This window comes from Stenella coeruleoalba (assembly GCF_951394435.1).
Source record: "Stenella coeruleoalba genome assembly, chromosome: 6".
Lineage (NCBI taxonomy): Eukaryota > Metazoa > Chordata > Mammalia > Artiodactyla > Delphinidae > Stenella > Stenella coeruleoalba.
The window spans coordinates 103,056,239-103,078,305 of record NC_137151.1 but is presented as its reverse complement, the minus strand read 5'-3'; the positions used below and the strand labels follow the sequence as shown (position 1 = coordinate 103,078,305).

The 22,067-nt window shown below is 35.9% G+C and overlaps 1 protein-coding gene across 4 annotated transcripts in view; it reads left to right on the top strand.

Annotated features, from left to right (window-relative positions):
• ERBB4 (erb-b2 receptor tyrosine kinase 4) overlaps positions 1 to 22,067 on the top strand; it is a 1,115,448-nt gene that overhangs the window by 758,923 nt on the left and 334,458 nt on the right. For all 4 annotated transcript variants that reach the window (XM_079925304.1, XM_079925305.1, XM_079925303.1 and 1 more), the window contains one exon: positions 14,935 to 15,000. In XM_079925304.1, the coding sequence (XP_079781430.1) occupies positions 14,935 to 15,000 (66 nt within the window). The remainder of the gene's footprint in view (positions 1 to 14,934; positions 15,001 to 22,067) is intronic.

Here is a 22,067-nt window from a genome sequence, read left to right as displayed (position 1 = left end):
AAGGAAACAACAGACAAAAGTTTAATCTCCAAAATATACAAACAGCTAATGGAGCTCAATATCAAAAAAACAAACAATCCAATTAAAAAATGGGTGGAAGACTTAAATAGACATTTCACCAAGGAAGACATACAGATGGGCAAGAGGCACATGAAAAGATGCTCAACATCACTCATTATTAGAGAAATGCAAATCAAAACTATAAGAGATATCACCTCACACCAGTCAGAATGGCCATTATCAAAAAATCTAGAAACAGTAAATGCTGGAAAGGGTGTGATGAAAAGGGAGCCCTCCTGCACTGTTGGTGGGAATGTAAACTGATACGACCACTACACAAAACAATATGGAGTTTCCTTAAAAAACTAAAAATAGAACTACTCTATGACCCAGCAATCCCACTACTGGGCATATTCCCTGAGAAAACCATAATTCAATAAGTATGTGTTAATGATCTCATTCAACATCCTTGCCTACTGGTTTCTTGACCTCCTAAAATCCATTGAACTTACTCAGTATTTGCTCTAATCCTATCAAAACCAGGCCTTATTGGGACAAAGTTAAAGTTTGTCTTCCTATGTGTGTTTTAATCTATTTTGTGTGCTCTGTCCTCCTTTGTCCAACATGACTATTCTATTCTTTTATCTGTTAACAGAAATAAGAAACTTAATTATATTGGTTAAGGGTGTGTAATCTGGAACCTGTATTTCTGGGCTCTAATCCCAGGTCTATCACTTACTGGATGATCTTGGGCAAGTTATTAAGCTTCTCAGGACTCAGCTTCCTCATCTGTAGTAATATTTTCCTTCTAAGGTTGTCATGAGAAATAAGTAGCTTAGAATGATGCCTGCTACATGATAAAGTTGCATTATATCTAAACTATGACTAACTCTTTAATATGCCAGCTGATGAGGACGTTGCAAAGGAAAACAATAGATATATATGCAGTAGTTTACAAATCATTTATATTTTTTTCTATAAATAATGGATCAGTTTCCAGATCTATCTAGTAGTACATCAACAAGAGACTCCACTGAAATATCTTGTTGATGAAATACTATTTTAAAAGTATATTATAAATCCATTAATCTTGAGTTGTAGTTTTTGTGTGTGAACTTCAAAGGCAACTTAATGAAAACATTTTATGCCAAGACATTTTAGGCTTATTACTTACTGTAATGCCTTTTGGGTCACTTTCTTATAACTTTCATCAATTTTAAAATCACATTTTCATTCCGTAGGCTTACAGTGGCATTTTAGAAATGTGCCTCTTTGTTAATGCGGTTGTTTTGATTTTAAGTGTGAGGACTTGGGGGAGGAAAAAATATATGTGTATAAAAACAGCTAAGTCCTTTTGGCAGATGAAAGAATGGTAGGAACATAAGATGAGACTTCTGGCTGTTACACCTCAAAGAGTTTGTTTAATATAGTGCCATGAATCTACCTAATCTTTTCCAATTTGTTACCTAGTTTTCTTTGCTATCTGTCTCAGTGATGTCTCATTTCCCCAACTGACTGCTGCAGGCTAGCAATCTGTAACAAAAACTCAGTGTCAATCTCAGATATAATAAAAAAAAGGAGGCCACAAGATTAATGGCCCCAGCCATAATTATAAAGTCTCAAACCACAGACATTATAAGACCTTTCAAATTTTACTCAGGGTGGAAGAAGCTGGGTTATCACTATAGTGTGAAGATATTGGTCTCGTAGTAAAGAAAATGTTGGGTTATTTGGTATGGGAAGCCTACTCTGTTTTGAGTACTGTTAGGAACTGTGGACACAAAATGGTTTCTTCCCTTAAGGAGCTTGTAATAATTTCATCCATTTCAGTTTTCCCTTGATAATGCCTATTTCTTGTTAATTCATAGAGGAGACAGGTCTATTCTTGGAGCTGTCAAGTAGAAGCCAGATGAAAACAGGCTGCTCTTGGAGACCATGCCACACACAGATATTGGGAATTTTGTAATGTTCATGGTGCTGTAGAACCAGTACATCGCTTCTCAAGTAATGACTACTCTGACAGGATATAAATGACAAATGTGGGAATATTTGAGGCCTTGCTTTCCCACCTGCTCAAACATTCCGTGTCTGCCAGCCTGATATTTCCAGCACACTGGACCAAACTGTCCCTCACACCTCCAGACACACACACACACACACACACACACACACACACACACACACACACAAAGTCCTCCTAGAATGTTGCATTGCACACTTAGGATATAAGTGCATTAAAAAATGGGCAGAAAATCATTTAACCAGAGAGCTGGATGGGATAAAAACTATTTAGGGAGAATGGCTAAGTCAATCAATGCCATAATAATGATACAATGGGGGAGAGTAGAAAGATGAAAGTTTTGTGATGGGAAAAGGCATGGAGAGAGAGAGAGAGAGAACTTGAAAGATGGGGTTGTGGTGAATGAGACACTTCAGAGAGTGAGAGTTGAGAAAATATTTAGAATCGTGGCCATGGGCAATGCTTTGGATCCCATTTAAAATACCCTTTGAGAGGAGTAAAGTTCTTTTATGTGAATTTTGGCTGTTGAACCATGCTTCTCAAATGTGAGACCACTCACAAACTGAACATGTGCATGTTTATGGTTCCTCAGGGATCCATTAGAACCTCTGACTAGAGAACTCACAGATGAGGGTTAAGGGATACAGTAATCCAAAGTATTTTGCCACCATGGGTTTCTCTTTCTGTCACATACCTTGAAATAGTCTCTGTTCTCTTTCCCTTCCTTTATGCAACTAAACGAAATATTCAAGAGTGAAATATTCAGTAGCAGAGTGAAATTTCACTGCATTTGGATTATTACTAACATTCCTGCTGAGTCTATGGCTTCTCAAACTTTGCTGAAGCATGCAGAGACCTCTGAAACCCACTGTCCCTGTCTGCCGAGCCTGTCAAAGTTCCTAAGATTTCACATCCTCCCTCTTTCCTATAGCCTGACTGTGGTACCTTAGTGATCATTTCAACTCTGCATAAATGCTTCTGTCTCCAGGTTACTTCATTTGTCTACCGTGTCACCTCTGCTGACTGTCTCCATCTCTTTGTCTCACTTTGTTTTTCTTTATGTTTTTATATACAGCGTTGTGAGGGAGGGAAAACGGAACTAACATTGATTGAAGCTTATGATGTGCCAGGCACTTTGCATATGCCATTCCACTTAATCACTCCTAACATATATAGTAAGTATTATCATCTATATTTTATAAATGAGGAAAGTCAGCTTTTAGGTACAGTTTGTTGCCTAAGGTCCCACTAATTGTAAATAACTAAAACTGAATGCAGATAAAAGTGATATCAAAGCTCATGTTTTCTGCATTTACCAGCATATATATGACTCTTAGAGCAGTAAATGACAAAATTGTAAATTGGTTGTGTATGAAAGAGCATTTTTAAATAACAGTATTTTTAAATATTTTATCTTCTCTCAACCAGGGGTATAATTTCCTATTACAATTATAACTGCCAATTGCTAAAATGTGTTTATATTTAATTGACACTTATTTTAGCCCCATTTCTAGTTGAACCTTAATTAAAAAAAATAATAGAAGCAAAGTAAATGTCAGTTAGAAATTTAAAAATGGGCAGGAACAAAGACTTTTGACAAGCAAATATGCTAAGTATAAAAAGTTCTGACATGCTGTAAAGGGAGTAGTCTCTTTTTCCATTTAAAGGCTGCTTTCTCTTTTCTTACCTATAAAATGGAACAAATAATAGTATTTATAATGTTATTGTGTAAATTAAATGAGATACTATGTGGAAAGCCCTTAGTCTACTAGTTAGAACATAGAAAGTGCTCAATAAATGGTAGATGATGTGGTAAGTTTGATGATGTTGCTGATGATGATGTCTAGATTGGATTATGCAACATAGTGTAAGCCTCCATGTATAAGATGAACACTTAAAAAAAAAAATAGAGAAGTTAACTAACCTGACTAAGGAATGACACAGTAACAGAGTGAGAATTGAAATTCTTACCTGTCCCATGCCAGATAGACTCCGTGTTATGTGTATATCTGTCTGTTGATATTCACATGAAATACTGATTTAAAACCATAAATGCAGGAATTTTACACTGATTCTTTTAAATTTCTTGCTGTTACTTTTGACTCATTTTGCCTACCAAGTGCTTTTAAAATCTGAACCGTTATCCTGTGTATGAGCAAGCACTGCTTCGTCCAGATTTGTGTCATTTTCAAAAATGGTAAGCATATTTCATTGTTTTATCCAACTCAGTGATTAAAAGGTCAAATATGATAGATATGTACAGAGGCCTTTGACACACCACTAGAACCAGTAGATCAATCTAAGCCTTCCAGGACATCAGTCTTTTTTTTTTTTTTGCGGTACGCAGGCCTCTCACCGTTGTGGCCTCTCCCGTTGTGGAGCACAGGCTCCGGACGCGCAGGCTCAGCGGCCATGGCTCACGGGCCCAGCCGCTCCGCAGCAGGCAGGCAGACTCCCAACCGCTGCTCCACCAGGGAAGCCCCATCAATCCTTTTATCAAATGTTCTGATACATGTGCCAGTCATCTACAGATCCAAACGTCTGTTCCAGATTCCATCAATGTTTTCCAGAAGTATATAAAGAAAGACATAGTCAAGTTCCTTCTGATATCCAAATTGTCCCTCCATGACCTTTAAATCTTTAAAATATGACATGAAATTAGTGATATTTTCTTAATGTGTATTTTCATTTAAAAATATATATATTCATCTCCTGCATCTCCTAAGTATTCCATAAAGCAAAAAAGTTAATTGAATTTTAGTTTGTCTGTATGATGGGAGGTAAATCCACCCAAAAAATAATGACATTTATTTAACATCACTTGAAACTGTATAGGATAAAATATAGAGTGAAAATAGAACGTTACAAAACTATATAGATTATTATATTAACTTCAAAACAATTATATATACTTCAAAAAAATGAAAAACACCAAAGTGCAAAGTTTATGCATGATATTTATTTTCTTCTTTTACACTTTTCATTTTATAGCACTTTAATTTGAACATGTGTTAGAAATAAAATCTAGCAAATCCATCTGAAATATTTAATGCAAATAGTGTGGGTAAGAGAAGACCTCACTGAGAAGTGGCATCTAAGAAAAGCAAGAAAGCAGGTGAACCATCTGACTGCAAGCTATCAGAGAAAGAGAGGTCCAGGGAAGTAAAACAGAAGGGACCCTAAGTGGGTCATGCACCTAGTTTATGTCCTAGAAACAGCAGGAGTGAGAGTGAGAGGAGTGAGCCAGGAGGTAAGGTTATGGAGGCAAGAAGGAGAGAACCAAGTATTCTAGTGTCTTGAAGACCATTGTAATGGACTTTGACTATTAGTCTGAGAGAGACAGGAAGTTATTGGGATTTGAGCTAGTCTAAGAACATCACACTGGCTAATATATTGAGAGGAGACTGTAAAGGATCCAGAGGGGAAACTAGGACACAAGTTAGGAGGTTATTTCATTAATCCAAGCAAGAGATGACAGTGGCTTAGTGGTGGAGGTGGTGGGAAATTACTGGACACCAGATATATTTTGAAGTTAGGGTCAACTGGATATGCTAATGAATTTGGATCTGGGATGTGAGAGAAAAAGGGTTGCTGAGAATGACTTCAAACTGTCTAACATGAGCCTCTGGAAGGGTTGTGCTGCCATTGACTGAGACGGAGAAGGCTTTACAGTGATAATTTTTTTGGTGGGGTGGGAAGATCAGGGATTAATTTTTGGACATGTAAATATTTAAAGGCCTGCTAATCATACAGATACTGATATTTCATAGACAGTTGGAAGTATAAACCTGTTTGCACATGGTCTGGGCTGGACATATAAATTTTGGAGAGTATCAGCCTATTAGGGTATTTGAGTTAATATACATAAAATTCTTAGAATGTTCCTGAAAGGGCTACCACCACATAAGGCTGAACAGGCTGTACACTGCAGACCTTCAAGGGAGTATCATCTAGATAGACTACACTCTGAAGTATGCTCTTGGCTGTTTTTGGTGGCCCTGGCTGGTTCATCATAAGTGCTCATAAATCTACCTATTCTTATCACTGTAGTTGGTTGCAGACAGCAGACAGGTCTTAATATATTAAGTCTGCTGGTAAGGTTCCCCAGTCTGTTCATACCTCTTATTTATATGTTTTAGAAATACATTTGACATTGATCGGAGATAATTATGTTCCTCAGTGGGTGGAATTCCTATATTCTACTCTGTGCTCACAGCTATGAACAGTGATAATTAATGCTTTCTAATTGCTTGATTTGAAAGAAATGTTTGACGGTATCAAATATGAAATCTTCCAGTTTTTCAGGAAAAAAATTTAATTTTTTTCTTATAATTTGAGTCAAATTGTTTTGCTGATAGTATGACTTTTACAAAAGTATTTGGCCCCTTTGTTATTCTCTTTGAAGTTTGTCTCTGTTAGCTTTCAGGAGTTTGAAGGTATGCTGGGAGAAGTATAGAAGGTATGGAATAGTAATATAGACAGCATTATATCAGATCTTTATATTCAATGAGAAATACAATTCCTTTAGTATGTTAATGTCATTTCTATCAGTCACTCTTATGATCACATGAGGCTGTAGATGTAAGCGATAAGTAACAATTTTAAGTTTTAAATTGGTTATCATCAAATTTCTTTTTGACACTGAAATTTGTATAGATCTCGCCGTTCTCCTTGAATCTATAGGTAGAAACATCGAAACTCAGCATGTTAATAGAGTACCTGTTTACCCTTATATATGATTTAAGAGGTTTTGAAAATGGCATTCTTTTATTTAATTAATTTATTATTTTATTTTATTTTATTTTTTGTTGCGTTGAGTCTTCAGTGCTGTGCGTGGACTTTCTCTAGTTGCGGCGAGCGGGGGCTGCTCTTCGTTGCAGTGCATGGGCTTCTCATTGCAGTGGCTTCTCTTGCTGCGGAGCATGGCTCTAGGCACACGGACTTCAGTAGTCGTGGCACGCGAGCTCAGTAGCTGTGGCTTGTGGGCTCTAGAGCACAGGCTCAGTAGTTGTGGCACATGGGCTTAGTTGCTCTGCGGCATGTGGAATCTTCCTGGACCAGGGATCGAACCCGTGTCCCTACATTGGCAGGTGGATTTTTAATCACTGCACCACCAGGGAAGTCCGAAAAATGGCACTCTTATAGGTTTTGTACCTGGGGTTTCTGCTATTACCATATCTACTCTAGATTGATTTGTGTTTACAGAAGGCCTCAGAAGAAATGAAAATTTACTCAGTAGGCTCAGTACTTTCAAACTTTTGCACAATTCTGTGTGCCACATTAACTGTTAGTCTATCAGCTATTTCTCTATAGTCCTATCTGAAGTGGTACTGGGCTTGGAGCTACTGTGTGCTCTGGCAGTCACAGATTAGTCCTAGGTTGCTGAGCCTTTGAGGAAAGGGTGGATAGAAGTGCTGCAGACTAAACTTGATATATTTGATCAAAATTAATCTTGATCACATGATCATATATGCTCCTCTCAATCCTTTGGCTTTAGATTTCTTGAAATGAATAACAATGAGGTTGATATTACTTATTTCTTTTTCAATACAGTGATTAGTAAAACATTTTAAACAACTAATTCTTGATTTAATTTACTGCTAGATGAAAAATTCCCCATATATATATATTTTTAATTTTTAAATTCGTCTTTCTAGTTAGTGAAAATACCTGCCCATCTTTTTTCTGAACAGCAAAATGTATTGTTAGACCTTCGCGGTCTCCTAGGAGTTTCGACTCGCCCAGGAAACAACAAGAGTCGGAAGCCGATGCAAAACGCAAGAGGTTTATGGAAGGCCGGTGCACCGGGGTTCCTTGGTCCTCACGCAGGAGGCCGAAGAAAGAACCCCCCCAGGGCGTGAACATGTATTTTTATAGGTCTCAATTTCCTGTTATGCAAAGTGTGGATTCAATTGTGATTTTTAATGATAGGTTCTTAGCCTCTGTTCGGACCAGAGAAGGAACCTGCCCCAGGCTTCCTGATTGGTTCTTTGACAGATACCTTTTTTACATTTTGTTTATCTCCCTCCTTCTCAGAAGGGGGCCGGACATCCTGGAAATTCACCCATTGTCTAAGAAGCCCCTGTTGTCTGGAGAGTTCTTAATCATTAGCTGGAACAATGTCCCTCGAGTCCCACAGTATAACAGTAAAGTTTCCATTCAGTAATTCACTTTCAAATCATAGATAATATAGGAAGATTGATTAAGACTAGAAGAAAATGTAAGCTCAATTTACAGGACAAAAGTGTGAGGATGAATAAACACATAACAATGAGAACTGTCGGGTAAGAATAAGGGAAGTTTAACATCTGATAAAAAAAAACAATTCCACCTTACATTAATATTATTAACCCTACTAATATATCATTTGCTGGAATCATGTTGTGACTTTACTATCATATGGGTGATTCATAATAATTTAAAATTGAAAATAAAAACTATGTATTTTCTAGGACTCCTGGGGGAAAAGAAAATGCAAATTGATGGAAATATATTCACAAGTCAGAGTAAATACTGAGAAATGAGAGACTGCTAGATTTTTACACTGTTTAATTCTGTACGTTTGGTCAACAAGCATCTGATCAGATCTAATTGTCACAAAATATGGCCATAATGTTAATAGAGTTTGGAATTATATGCCAAACCATTATTTTTTTTAATATATGCTTTGTTGTCTTGGAAACATTATCATTAGAATCCCTGGGATTGCTTTTTATAAATATGGATTCCTATACCTCATTGCAGACTATAAAATCAGCATTTTGCACAAGGTACTCAAGTGTCAACACTAACTTTTAGGAAGCATACCCTGACACCCTCTTCTACCTTGCAGGTCAAACCACATCAATTCAAAGCTCAAAAACCTTGACCTACACCATAATACCTGTACAGAGTAAACACCAACCAAGACTTTCAAGACACTTTGTAAGCTCATACTTCAACAGCTGTTTCTGTGCAAACTGCTCAAGGAACCATAAAGTATTCATTATGGTCCCAAAGAGTTGTGCTCATCCGTGCCTCTGTGTTGTTGCTTCGGTTAATCTTTCAGCCTGGAACTTTTCTTCCCTCCCCTTCTCTACGGGGCAAACAAGATATCCAAGCCCATTTGAAATGCCCATCCCCTCTGGAGAGTGTTTTTTTTTTTTTTTAATCTTTTTTCTCTACGCATACCTATGTTTTGATTATTATAATTATTTGCCTATATTTCTGCCTATTTCCTGGTCCTTGAAAGCTCCTCGAGGGCAGGACACTGACTTATTCATCTTTTTATTGTCTGGCCAAGAACAGGAGCTGGTTTAGTGTAGACTTTCAAAAATGTTCCACTTCCCTTTTTTAAAATTCATGGTCATAAAAAAGATACTGTTCTCTCACTCTTCCCCAGTAAATGTAGTGTTAAGAGGTCAAGAATGCCAGCTTTTAAAAGAATTGAAAGAAGAATCCAGGGATGTAACTTCATCACCTTTAACTAGAGGCAGTTTGAGGATATAATCATTTATGGTTGTCAGTGACTTTATATTTTGTAACTCTTCAACTGTCCTGGCATATTACTTGCAGAAAGCAGTACAGAGGTACATATTAAATCCCATCTCTGCTGTCAGGCAGTTCCAAATAAAAGCAAAACTTCCAGCATGATTTTATGACTCTTAAAATTATCAAAGTGGCTCAGGGACTCTAGCTCCTTAAAAAAAAATACAAGAGCTACATTTTTAGTAACATCTGCTGGACAAGCATAAAAGATGAACTTAGCTATGTTTGCTAACTTCTATGATGAATAATGCATTGTCAGAGGCGATTGCCTGTGAATTGAAATAATGCAATATAATGCATATAATGCAATAATCAGCGCTTATTTTTTAAAATTAGCTGTTAAGGTGACAAATATTTGTTTAAATTTTTGTTTTATTCTATAGTTAAGATCTTCAATTGGGTCAGATTGACAGGAGGTAGAAATATTAATTTAAATAACTATGCTATCACTAAGCTGAATGGAAATGTCAGATTCTTATTTTTAAGTGGTGTATTTTCTCAAATAGTTTTAAAAGAATTATCACAATAAATAATGAAAAAAAATGATGTAGTAGATTGAAACATGGAAATAAGCAGATTTGGACAGCATTGGCAAAGTCTCAGTGCCCCAAAATGTTTCTCCCATTTACATAGGCTAGTATCTGACTAATTCCTCTTTTTCCTGTCCTCATTTTAAAAAACACTCTACTAGAGAAGTAGGTTATAAAGCTAAGTGACACTAAAAATTATTTACATATACAGTCTCTTTTCCCCGTGAAATCAGGCCTCCTGAGGTACTGCATACCCGAGAACCGAGGACCGGAAGAAAGTTCCCAGTAAGATATCTATTGAGCCACAGTTAAAATATTTCCCTTCCTGTTAGGAGACGCACAAGGGACCCTTCAGAGGCCATGTTTATCCTCTCCACTGAAATGCTCTGGGTAGATCTCATTTTAGATGTCACATAGATAAATCACATATAAGGAATACAGTAGACTTTGGAGCTACCAGGCCATTAAATTGGAAACGGTCCAGCTCAACGTGGCTTTGTCCAACTCTTCCTTCCTGAGCTAGGGGACTGTTGAAAATTCAGATTTATCACCTTCTTTCATTAAACACATGGAGGGTGAACATTATATATAGAGTAGTCAAAACCTTTTCCCTTCAGAATAATGCTGAATTAATTCTGAATTCTCTTAGAATAGTAACCATGTCTGTTTCAGCTTACCTCCGATATGTAACATAGTTCCTGATACACAGATACAGATGGTACTCAAGAAATACTTATGGATAGATGGATGGAAGGAAAGTAAGAAAGAAAGTTTGTAGAATTTTTTTTTCCAATTCGAGATTAATAATTACTAAGGAAACGCTTTTGTGCAGCAGAAATGTTGGGAACAAAACGCTAAAACCAGATTTTTAAAAATATTAAACATTGTAGCCCATTAAAACTACACTATTCAGGGCTTCCCTGGTGGCACGGTTGTTGAGAGTCTGCCTGCCGATGCAGGGGACATGGGTTCGTGCCCCGGTCCGGGAAGATCCCACGTGCCGCGGAGCGGCTGGGCCCGTGAGTCATGGCCGCTGAGTCTGCTCGTCCGGAGCCTGTGCTCCACAACGGGAGAGGCCACAACAGTGAGAGTCCCGTGTACCGCCAAAAAAACAAAAAGCAAAAAAAACTACACTATTCAATTGTCTGCAAGAATCAAACCAAGGTTGCAGGTGTGAAAGTGTGAAAAATGCATTAATTCAGAAATACATCATTGTAGGCAGAGATCTTGGTCAGATACTTTGACATTTAGTTAATTGCAACAATTCAGTGAAAATAGTGTTAGCCCAAGTGCCGTGTATCACACAGTTTTGAAGACCAAAACTGAACTGAGTGCCTGAGCAGATTCCAAAACCCTCAAAGCCCTAGAGACAGTGAAATGAAGGGCAGGCCAGAAGGAGCAGCCATTAACTGAGGCACATTCAATTCACGGTCCTCCAGCACACTTGTCATGACAGAACTCTGAAGTGTGTGGGCCAAGCAATCACCTCCTTTTGGTTTTCAAAAGGGGTGGAGGGAATATAAGTCTCAGTAAAATCCCAGAGAAGAAACAGTTGTCGGCTTCCTGTTATAGACGTAATTGATATTTCTACTTTTATATAAATGAAAAATGGAAACTAACAAATGAAATCTCTTCACAGCATTTAGACAAGGTTAAATTATTTAAGCGTTCTGTGTTTGTGCGGACACTATTTAACTTGTGCCCAACTAGGTGGGTCTCGCTATGATACTTTGGCAAGAATTGTAAACAAAATTTCTAGTAATATTTCTTTTTCTATTAGATATGAGAGTAGGTCTTGAGATGGTAAATTGCAACTGCAAGAATAAGAAGGTAAAAAAAAAATATGTAATCCAATTAAAGGGAATCATTGAAGTTTTAAAATGTCTAATGTTACTCAGCATTTTTTATTAACAGCTACAGATAGTTGTTTGGCAACCATAAATAAAGCTAAATATTTTATTAGGCCCAAACCCAATTAGAGAAGTCATAGATTAAATGGTAGATCGTCCTCTGCTTCAGATATCTTCAATTAACAGACTACTTATTGGGTTGATTTAAAGGATTTTAACACACCTAAAGAAACACATTAACATTAGCTACTTGCTCATAAAAAGTTTGTATTCAGAAAAAGTTTGCACTGCTTTCCATTTTGTCTCACAGTCCTTTCTAATTTCCTCTGGTATAAATCAATTTAGATTTATTAGCTTTATACAAAAGAACTCCGGTAGGTTTTTAATAATAATTATCATTATCACTGATTAAAGTTATATTGTTCAAGCCAGATGGAGTCCTTTTCCTGTCAGCTAGAATGAGCTTGCATTATGTAGTTATAATGTGTTTGGATCTAAATAAACAGATGGCAGAGTGACAGGATATTATACGCTTGTGATGTCAGCCTCAGTGCTTCACAAACAGAATTGCTTTAAATAAACCCCATTGAGGCCAGGATCTAGATGCTTTTAAGAAGGTGGCTGGGACTGAGCTTAAGTGTTATATTAACTTGGAAATAGTACTGTTCACTTGCAGAAGAGTAGACCAGTAGGATGGTCTGAGGTTTAGCCTGAGAAAGGGTGTCTGCTGAATCTGTCCCTTAACTGTGAAAGCGTTTAACATACTAGGTTCATTCAGTCAGTCTCAGAAGGAGAGACTAAGACAAACAACAGAAAAAAGCTGCCCAAGTTGTAAGAACTTCCAAGAGGAAGAGTTAAAAACTGGGTCAAGGGGGGCTTCCCTGGTGGCGCAGTGGTTGGGGGTCCGCCTGCCGATGCAGGGGACATGGGTTCGTGCCCCAGTCCGGGAAGATCCCACATGCCGCAGAGCGGCTGGGCCCGTGAGCCATGGTCGCTGAGCCTGCGCGTCCGGAGCCTGTGCTCCGCAACGGGAGAGGCCACAACAGTACCGAAAAAAAAAAAAAAAAAAAAAAAACTGGGTCAAGGAAAGATGGAAACTTTTGATATAACCTTATTCCATAATTTTTACAGTGAAGTTAACTATTTTAAAATAAACAACTTGAATAGGCATGTACTCGTTCACAATTTATATTAGAAAGTTAACAGACAAGGTTTAATAAGAACTTTGTTATAGAAAACTTTAGTCTTTGATAGATTTTCATGTCCACTTTTCCCTAAAAATGAGCCCATTCCATATCCTTGTACTCACAAAAATTTGGAGTAAGCCTATGAAATTCAGCTGCAAACTTCAAAGAAAGTCATTAAACATTATTTCTTCTAGCTAATATTCTTTTGTTGAGATTGTAGGGAATTTCTCTGTGGGACAACTGTATTTGCTGAGGCAAATACCCATAGTAGCATCATCGTTAAAAGGAAAATGAGACTATAGGAAATAAAGGCTGATATTTGATAATGAAGGTAGTATCAATAAAATTTTTAGAAGAGGATATAAAATAATTGAAATTAAGATTCCTAAAAAATTAGCTGTTTTAAATGCTTGAAATACTTATATAAAGATGTTGGTTTGCAAATTGGCCCCTGTACCTAAAGGACAAGGAGAGACAGAAGAAAGAGGCAGCCCACTCCAGATTAGTAGGCGACAGGTTTAATAAGCAAGGGAACTTATTTATGAGATTTGTCTTGGGCAACAGCAACGTGAGTAGATCTCAGCATCCACCTGCCAGAGTCTTAAAAGTTTGTGTAGGGGTCCTAACTAAATTCAGTCACTTATTCAGTCCAGATGGTCTCAGCAACACCTTACTCTCTCCAGGCTATGTCCTTGAAACAGCTGCTAGCATGGGATTAGTTGGAGGGACATATATTTCAAGGACAAGGGAGGGGGTGAGAAGCTTCTGATTGCCTGGGTTCAGCTCACAGGTCAACTGGCAGTCACAACCTCTTAATGACCTCCTCCTCAGGAATATAGCTAATATTATGTCATAACTATAAATGGAATATAACCTTTAAAAATTGTGAATCATTGTGATGTACACCTGAAACTTATTAATATTGTACATCAAGTATACTTCAATAAAGAAATTTTTAAAAAGACAGTGCAAACTTACGGTTACCCAAGGGGAAAGAGGGGGAGGGATAAATTAGGAGTTTGGGATTAAAATATACATACTACTGTATATAAAATAGATATCCAACAAGGACCTACTGTATAGTGCAGGGAACTATACTCAATATCTTGTAACAACCTATAATGGAAGAGAATGTAAAAAAAGAATATATATATATATATATATATATATACACACACACAGACACATACATACATATGTATATATATACATATATTTGTATAACTGAATCTCTTTGCTGTACACCTGAAACTAACATTGTCAATCAACTATATTTCAATAAAAAATTTTAAAAAGACACAATAGACCTTTGACAAAAAAAAGATAATCTAAATTATATATAAAACCTTTTTTTTCTGACGGTTTATCATGTTTGTAATATATTCTTGTTTTCATAGACTTCAATTTCTTTTTTAACTATTGATTTAATCCTTAACATCTGTTGGTATCAGTAAGCCCTGAACTTTTGAAATTATATCAAGTAGGATATAGATCAATAGAATAAAAGTATTCAATAGTTGAAGTGAAACTTATTTCATGTAAATATTTACTTCTGACTATGTAGGAACATTTACAGATTCTGTATTTCCTTTTCTTATAAAATGAGATGAGAGGATTTTGAATATCAAGAGATTGTATTTCTGCTTCACATGTATTTGACATTCAGATTTTGCTACTTAAATGGGCATTTTATGAGCTATGTTTCAACTCTAGTGTGAATTAAAAATCCTTATAAAGGGGCAAGAATGTTTCCTTTGAGGTCTTAACTCCTAGTCAGAGTGAAAGATTATAATACACATGTGCTTTCTGCTGTTCTACAGGTGGACGTTGCCATAAGTCCTGCACTGGCCGATGCTGGGGACCCACAGAAAATCATTGCCAGACTTGTAAGTGTTCAACAGTGAAAAGACATAGCCTTGAAATTGTCAAGTAATTTTAATAACTGATGCTTTTCACACTTCTGGTTATCAGAAACATGAAAATGAGCTTTTGCCTCCTTGTGGTAGATTGATTCTATCTAAGTAAACTGCCTAATCTCAAAGCTTTCAAATTAAATGTAATATGTAGTTGTTTCCTATATTTCTTTGTGGATTCTGGATTAATGATAGCAACACAAATGTGTTGCTATTAACCATGACTTCAGAGTCTGTACATCAGAGGAAGTAGGAAAACCAAATGTATACAAAATGATAATTAACAGAATTTCAGGTTAACTGAATATCTCAGTACTTTTCCCAAATAGTTACATCACTATTCATTCACTGGAGAAAGAAAAAAGAAAGGAAGAGTGTACTCTGTACCCACTGTGTTCCAGGTATAGAGATATAAACTATGTGAATTATAAATATAGATTCACTATTAAATCACAAAATGTATCTCACCCTTAGTGTATATTGTTTCTTGTATTAGTCATTAAAATAAGTATGAGGGATGATAATCACTGCTAAGACATTTAAAAACAAAGTATACTGAACATAAAGACAAATATCTAATGTTTTCAGCATTCTTAAAGTCATCTGATACTTAAATCAGCACTGAACTTTCACTAATCTTAAGGATAAATGTTTTCTTTAAAAAGGAAATACAAAATGGTCTATATAAATGGTAAAGACTTTTCTTCCTGCTATAATAACAGCTGAAATAATAAGTGGAAAACAATGTGGAGGCTATTTGAAATGTATTTCTTTTTTTAGCATAGAAGACATAGAAAATATTAAAAATTTGAACATACAAATATTAGATATTGTGGACATCTGTTATACTGTTGGATTAAAGTATAGACTTAAATTAACTTATTTAATAGAAACAATGTTTTATGGCAACAATGTTTTGACAAGAATTTTAAGCAGGATTCTAAAGTAAGATTAGATTACTGTGTGAAGCGCATTCACTATGGTATTGGAGAAAATGTGTATTAATGAGAAGCAGAAATAACCAGTCCTTCATGACACAGAAGGATAAATCAGCCATGCAGAGGCAAAGGAGAATTGGAGAGAGAGAGTAACAGTTTTTGACAGTTTTTACTTTCTGGTTCTCTGGTCTTCCTGAGAAGAAGTTCTCTGGTTCTCTTGTCTTCCTGAGGTCCCTGGTTCTTCCTGAGCTCCCTTGTCCCTGATTCTCTGGTCTTCCTGAGGTCCAAATGCATTTTTTTTTTGTTAGGAACCTTAAGAAACACAATGTTTTAGTACATTGAAATTACTTTTGCTACTTGCCACCAAGTGGGGGTGGGAGGAAGTCTTGACTAAGAAAGTCATCAAGCCATAGCTCATGCTATCAAATCATCAGCCATGCAGTCATTAAATTCACCTAATTTTCCAGTGTAGAAATTAAACTTACTATAATAACATAAAATTGGCTTAATGGTCACCATGCCTATTCCACAGAGTCTAAATTCAGTAAACATTTACTTGTATCTGCTATGTGCAAATCCAAATTTTAGAGTAGTATTCATTTGCATGGATCTTTATGGTTTATAAAACATTTCCATTTTAAAATTTATTTTCACAATATTCCTGTTAGTTTACGAGGACAGTTTTCATTAGCCTCATTTCACAATTGGGGAAATGTAAGCTGAGGAAATGATTGTGGGAGCTGTTAAATTTACACAGCTGATACCTGGGATTTTAACTTAAGTGTCCTGAATCTAAGGATAGTACTGTTTCCTGTATACAATATTGCACAGCAGTTTAGTGGGCAAGGCCACTGGATTTATAATCAGCCAGATGATACAAATCTCAGCTGTTTCCACTTTCTATCATGAGAAAGTGATTTAATTTTTCTAAACCTCAGTTACCATATCTATAAAATGGAGATATTACACTTACCTCAAGGGCTGCTATTTTGTAATCAAATTCAATACAATAATGTGGTTGAAATGCTTAAAAATGTTTTGGCATATACTAAGGGCCTAATAAATAATAGCTAATGTTATAATAAGATAAAGTAGATACTCCTAGAAAACTTAATCCTACTTAAAACAATGAATGAATGTGGAAGCAAAACTCCTGCAGGCCAGTTCCACCTGTGAAGGCTAGTGACATAGATGGCTGGGGAATAAAAAAGCAAAAACCCTGGAGTGAAGTGGAGGCTGCTTGCCCTTGACATTTGCTCCTGTTCTCTCTCTCCTTGTTTGAGATACTTGAAAGGTAAATTACATATCCATATTTAAAAATTCCAACATCCAGGGGCACATTGTATTTTGGAAGTATTCAAAGATGTACTTATTGTAAGACCTGAATTTTAGAAATATGATCAGAAATTTTGAGAATTAGACCTCATGAGAGATTCCATAGAGATATTAGACCTCCAGAGAGTCCATGGAGGTGTAACATCCATGATTGAACATTTTTCCAAAGAAATGTAAAATTTCCAGGCTTCCTTTACATTGCTGATAGCCCTTCTGTTAGTTAAAATATATTACCCTTAGGCCCACTTCAGATGCACTTATCTCTGAACCCTGATTGAACTTTTTAAAAATCAGAAAACAGTCTGGGCAAGTTTTTGAAAATATTCTGCTTTTTTTGTTGACTGACCATACAAAAGTACATCTTAGGATCTGAAAGACATGATCTTATATCATTACTTATAAATGATGTCTTTCCTTATGACTGAAATAAGTTCACTTCACTGAGGGCTTCTCTGGAGGTATTCAACTTCATGATTTGCCAAGTATTTCCTTATTTTTATGGATAATTACTCTTGGAGATTTTGCATCTATTAGGGAAGAAAGGTAAAATATTTAGAAGCGCCACACCTTAGCTAAGGAAACTGACATTAAGAATACATTTCATTCACCACATTATATCAATGCTGACATCCTCCCACAGGTGTTTCCTCCTAAAAAAGCAAGTATGCCAGGAATGACCCTCTGTGTCACTAAACGGTGAGGAGTCACCATAAAGACAAATGCTTCAGGTTCTAGGAGAACAAGTCCATGATAGTGAATGACTTGCTAGGGTAAAATGAAGCAAAGAGTGATGATCAGAATGAAAACATCTCTGAACAGAGATATGGGAAAGGAAAAATGCTGGTGACAACGATGGTAAGCTTGAGAGCAGGTCTGTAGGGGTCAGAAGTTTTAAAAAGAAGAAATGAGGAAGAAGTTTCGTGTTTTGTTTTTAATAGATTTCATGAAATGGAAAGAGAGCATGAATAAATTGACAGCTTACTATTGCAGGGGAACAAAATTTGACACCCTAATATGTGTCTCTTTGGCATGAGGATTAATTTAAGTTGATTATTTTTAAGGCCTGAAAGACTCAGAAGGAACCTTCCCCCTAACTGCCTAAAAGAGTGTAGTTAGAGGACCTGTTCCAGGGAGGGAACTATCACCACGGGTAACTATAGTGTGAACTAGATGTGGTAGATGAGGGGGAACTTAGTAAAGGCTGTTTGTTAATATTCCTCTCTGAGTCCCAGTGTCTTTGCATAGCCCCGCAAACATTTGTGTACCAAACCTTTGCTTTTCTCTCTCCATGTCAGTTGGCTTCCTCTCCTTTGAAGTCCCAAACACCTTTGCCCAACATCCTCTTTTGTCTTTAGCTGAAGATGGTAGTTAAGGTGAGAGTTTCAGCCATTTTGGCGAGTTATTCAGTTTTGTTGGATTTCTCCAGTGTATACAGGTTATTCAACTTTTGTTTGATTTTCTCCTTTTAATCTGATTCATGTCAATATCATTCGTAGGCCAGCCAGAAGAATCTAGAAGGGTAGAGGAAAATTTTTCTTCCCATTGCTATGGTCAACAGTTCACCATGCATAACTATAAAAACTTTATAAATTTTTAGTAAAATTTGGTAACATGTTGCAGCTTCTTCTGTGTACTGGTTGCTACAGTTAGCTTTGATTGCATGTTGAATAATGTAAGTGTATCATTTTCCTCTATAGCATTTCATAATGTTCAGACTGTAAACTCTGGAGCCAGCAGCTATTTTTAAAAAGTTTTTTTCTAAAATGATCCAAAAATTAAAATGTTTTTCTAAACAAACTCCTAAAAAAAGAAAAAAAAAACAAACTTAGACAACCTAAAGAATTTTATAAATATTAAAGCAAGTTCATTGTGCTGGTAGAATCTAGCCAGCTGTTCCCTTCTTACTGTTTTACTCATGAGTCTGATTTTCTAAAATAACTTAAATTCATTCTTTTTAAATCCTTTTTGATGTTAGATCATCATGACCCTATAAACCTAACAGAAATATTTCTCACATAGTTGCAAAAGGTCATAATAGAACTTATGAAGGAATACTGTGGGCCTGCATTATACATGGAGCCGTGACTCAAACTTGAAAGTGCTTTTAAGCTCAGTTAAATCGTGTCCGCATTGCTCCACAGCACAGCTTAAGTAAATTGATTCAGTGGATTAATGTACTCATGTCAGGGGAGACAAACCTATCTGCTGTGTGAAGTCTGAAGCTTATAGTAGTATTATTTAGCAGGCTTACTGGTAAGAATGACAACTCTCTCTATGCATAAGAACTGAGTCCTAAGGTTTGAGCTCGTAGGTTTAGGTGTGAGAGAGACTAAGCTTTAAGAAATAAATAATAATGATTAAAGGAAAGAAGTTATCTCTGTCCCTGCAAGATATATGAAGCACACATCTCATATAAAATAGATGCTGCATATCCTTTTTTATCTTTAAGCACAATATCAGGCCAGCTTTCTCCAGCTTCCTATTATCAGCCTGGGTAGTTGTTTCATTTTACACGTTCCTTTTGTCATCTCAGTTAGGAACTGCGTTTTAGAGGATGAGGGGAGCTTGTATCAAAATATTACAGTTTGATTCCCCCAACCTTGCACATTGTGTATTAAAGTAGTTATAATTGTCTTTAACTGCTGGTTGTATAACTAAAATTTTCTCAGCTGATTACCACTCAATCTATTCTTCAGTCTTCTAGTTGCTTTATAAGTAACATTTCTTGCTTAGAAACTAATTGAAAAATAAAGTGCACTTGACAATAGGTTAAAAAATTGTTTGTCTCTTAAATCAAAGTGTCACACCAAAAAAGATAAATTAATGAGGAAATGCATGTTTCAATTACTGGAGTAAACAGATGTCTTTTGACCACTGAAATGTTCATTAAATTGATTGAAGCTAAGGCATTATTTTAACAAAAAGAAAACTTCTGGGGAATTTACCCTTTACTTCTAAAGTATTCTTCCTAGCTAGGTTATCTCAAAATCTTTTTTTTTAATTAAAAATAAAGTAGCATTGAAATTAATACAAGCAGTGTATTTGTTCTGTTGTAGATAATTGTGAATGGAGGGTACTACTATATTGGCAAAGTAAAAACTTGTTCCAAACAACACTTTATGTTATTTACTGTTTCTATACAGACATTATAGAACATGCTAGGAAAAAAATAGAAATTATTTAGCATTTTTCTCATTAATTTATTATGCTTGTGCACACAGAAAATTACTTTCAGTAGTTGCAATATATTAAAAATTTCAGTTTCATAAAAGGAAAAAAACTTGCTCTGGCTTATGGATTCTATTCAGTTCTAGAGCAAAGTTTAGAAATATCTATATATCTATATCTACTTTTATTCATTCTAAAATATATCTGGAACTTCTTTGAAGTGAATATTAAAACCTAAGAAAATAATTATATATTTTTGTTCCTCAAAATTTCAGCAAGAAAATGTAGCAACTTGAAACTAAATTATACTTTTTTCCATGAAATTTCCAAAAGTTTCCTATAGATTGCAAAACCAAAATGACAAATTATGAAAATAATATACTAATTATACTTACATACATGCTTACAGATACAGTTTGCTAAAGTGTAGTCGTATTTACAATCTTTGTGGAACAAACCCTGTTTAAAAAGAAGGTGCCAATGTAGTAAATATCCAATTAGAGCAGAGAAAAGCAAGTGGGAGCTAATGGGGAAAAGAGAAAGCGCTGAGCCAGCAGGCTCGATCAATCAGGATAACAGCAAGCCTTTGTTAAAAGCCAACATCTTTAATTAAAACCTTTGTATTTTACTAATAACTTTACATGTCCATAAGCTTTCTTATTGATTTCAATTATTTCCTTTTTTTTTTTCCTTTTTTTGGATTTGTAGTTTCTGGAGATATTGTAAAATTAAGGGAAACACTACGATAGACTCTTTATTTGCATACATTTCTAAAATTATGCCCATCTAAAACATTTCCAAAAGTGACTCAAAAATATCCTTGTGGAAAATGAGAGAAAAATCTCTCCTAATATGCTGTTCATTTTGATATAAGTTGATAATATTTGTTGTAATTTGATGATCTTTCTCAGATTTAAAGAAAGGGATGTTCATTTTAACTATAGGAGGTACAGTTATTTGAAATGCTCTGTAAAATACTGTTTAATGTGATTCAGGAAATATCATCTAATGCTATGCTAAAGGCTCAAGGGGTATAAAGAAAGTATATAAAATTGTGCCTGTTCTCTGGAAATGCTCTGGTACAAGACAAAGCCGAGGGATGTTTGAAAAGGTCAAAAAGAGTACTGAACTGAGGGCATCAAGAGAGATGTAGTCCTAGCTTTAAACTAAGTCAGTTTCAAGGACTTCAGTTTCCCTAAGTTCCCTCATCTACAAAATGAAAAGTTTGAAAAAAGATGATTTTTGTTCATGCTTTTTTGCATGGTTCGGATATTTGCGTGTGTATGCATGTGCGTGTTTATTAGCCGTAAATATAGATGATACAGGCATAGTCATAGACACAGATTTATGTACAGATAGTTTGGGAGAATTGTTTTGTGGCAGTTTTAGCCTATTGATAGTGATGCTATCTACTAGGAATGCCTGAGGCACTCACCTGGCCCCCTACTACTTGAGGGGAGTACCCACAGACATTTTCTGGACCAGAGTCAACACTGTGGCTGGATGAGTCCTTGTGGTTCTTATGATTTCAAGACACACCTCAGCAATGACCATCAGGGAACTTTGAAAAAGCAAGGGTTGTCACTCACAGGTCTTGGA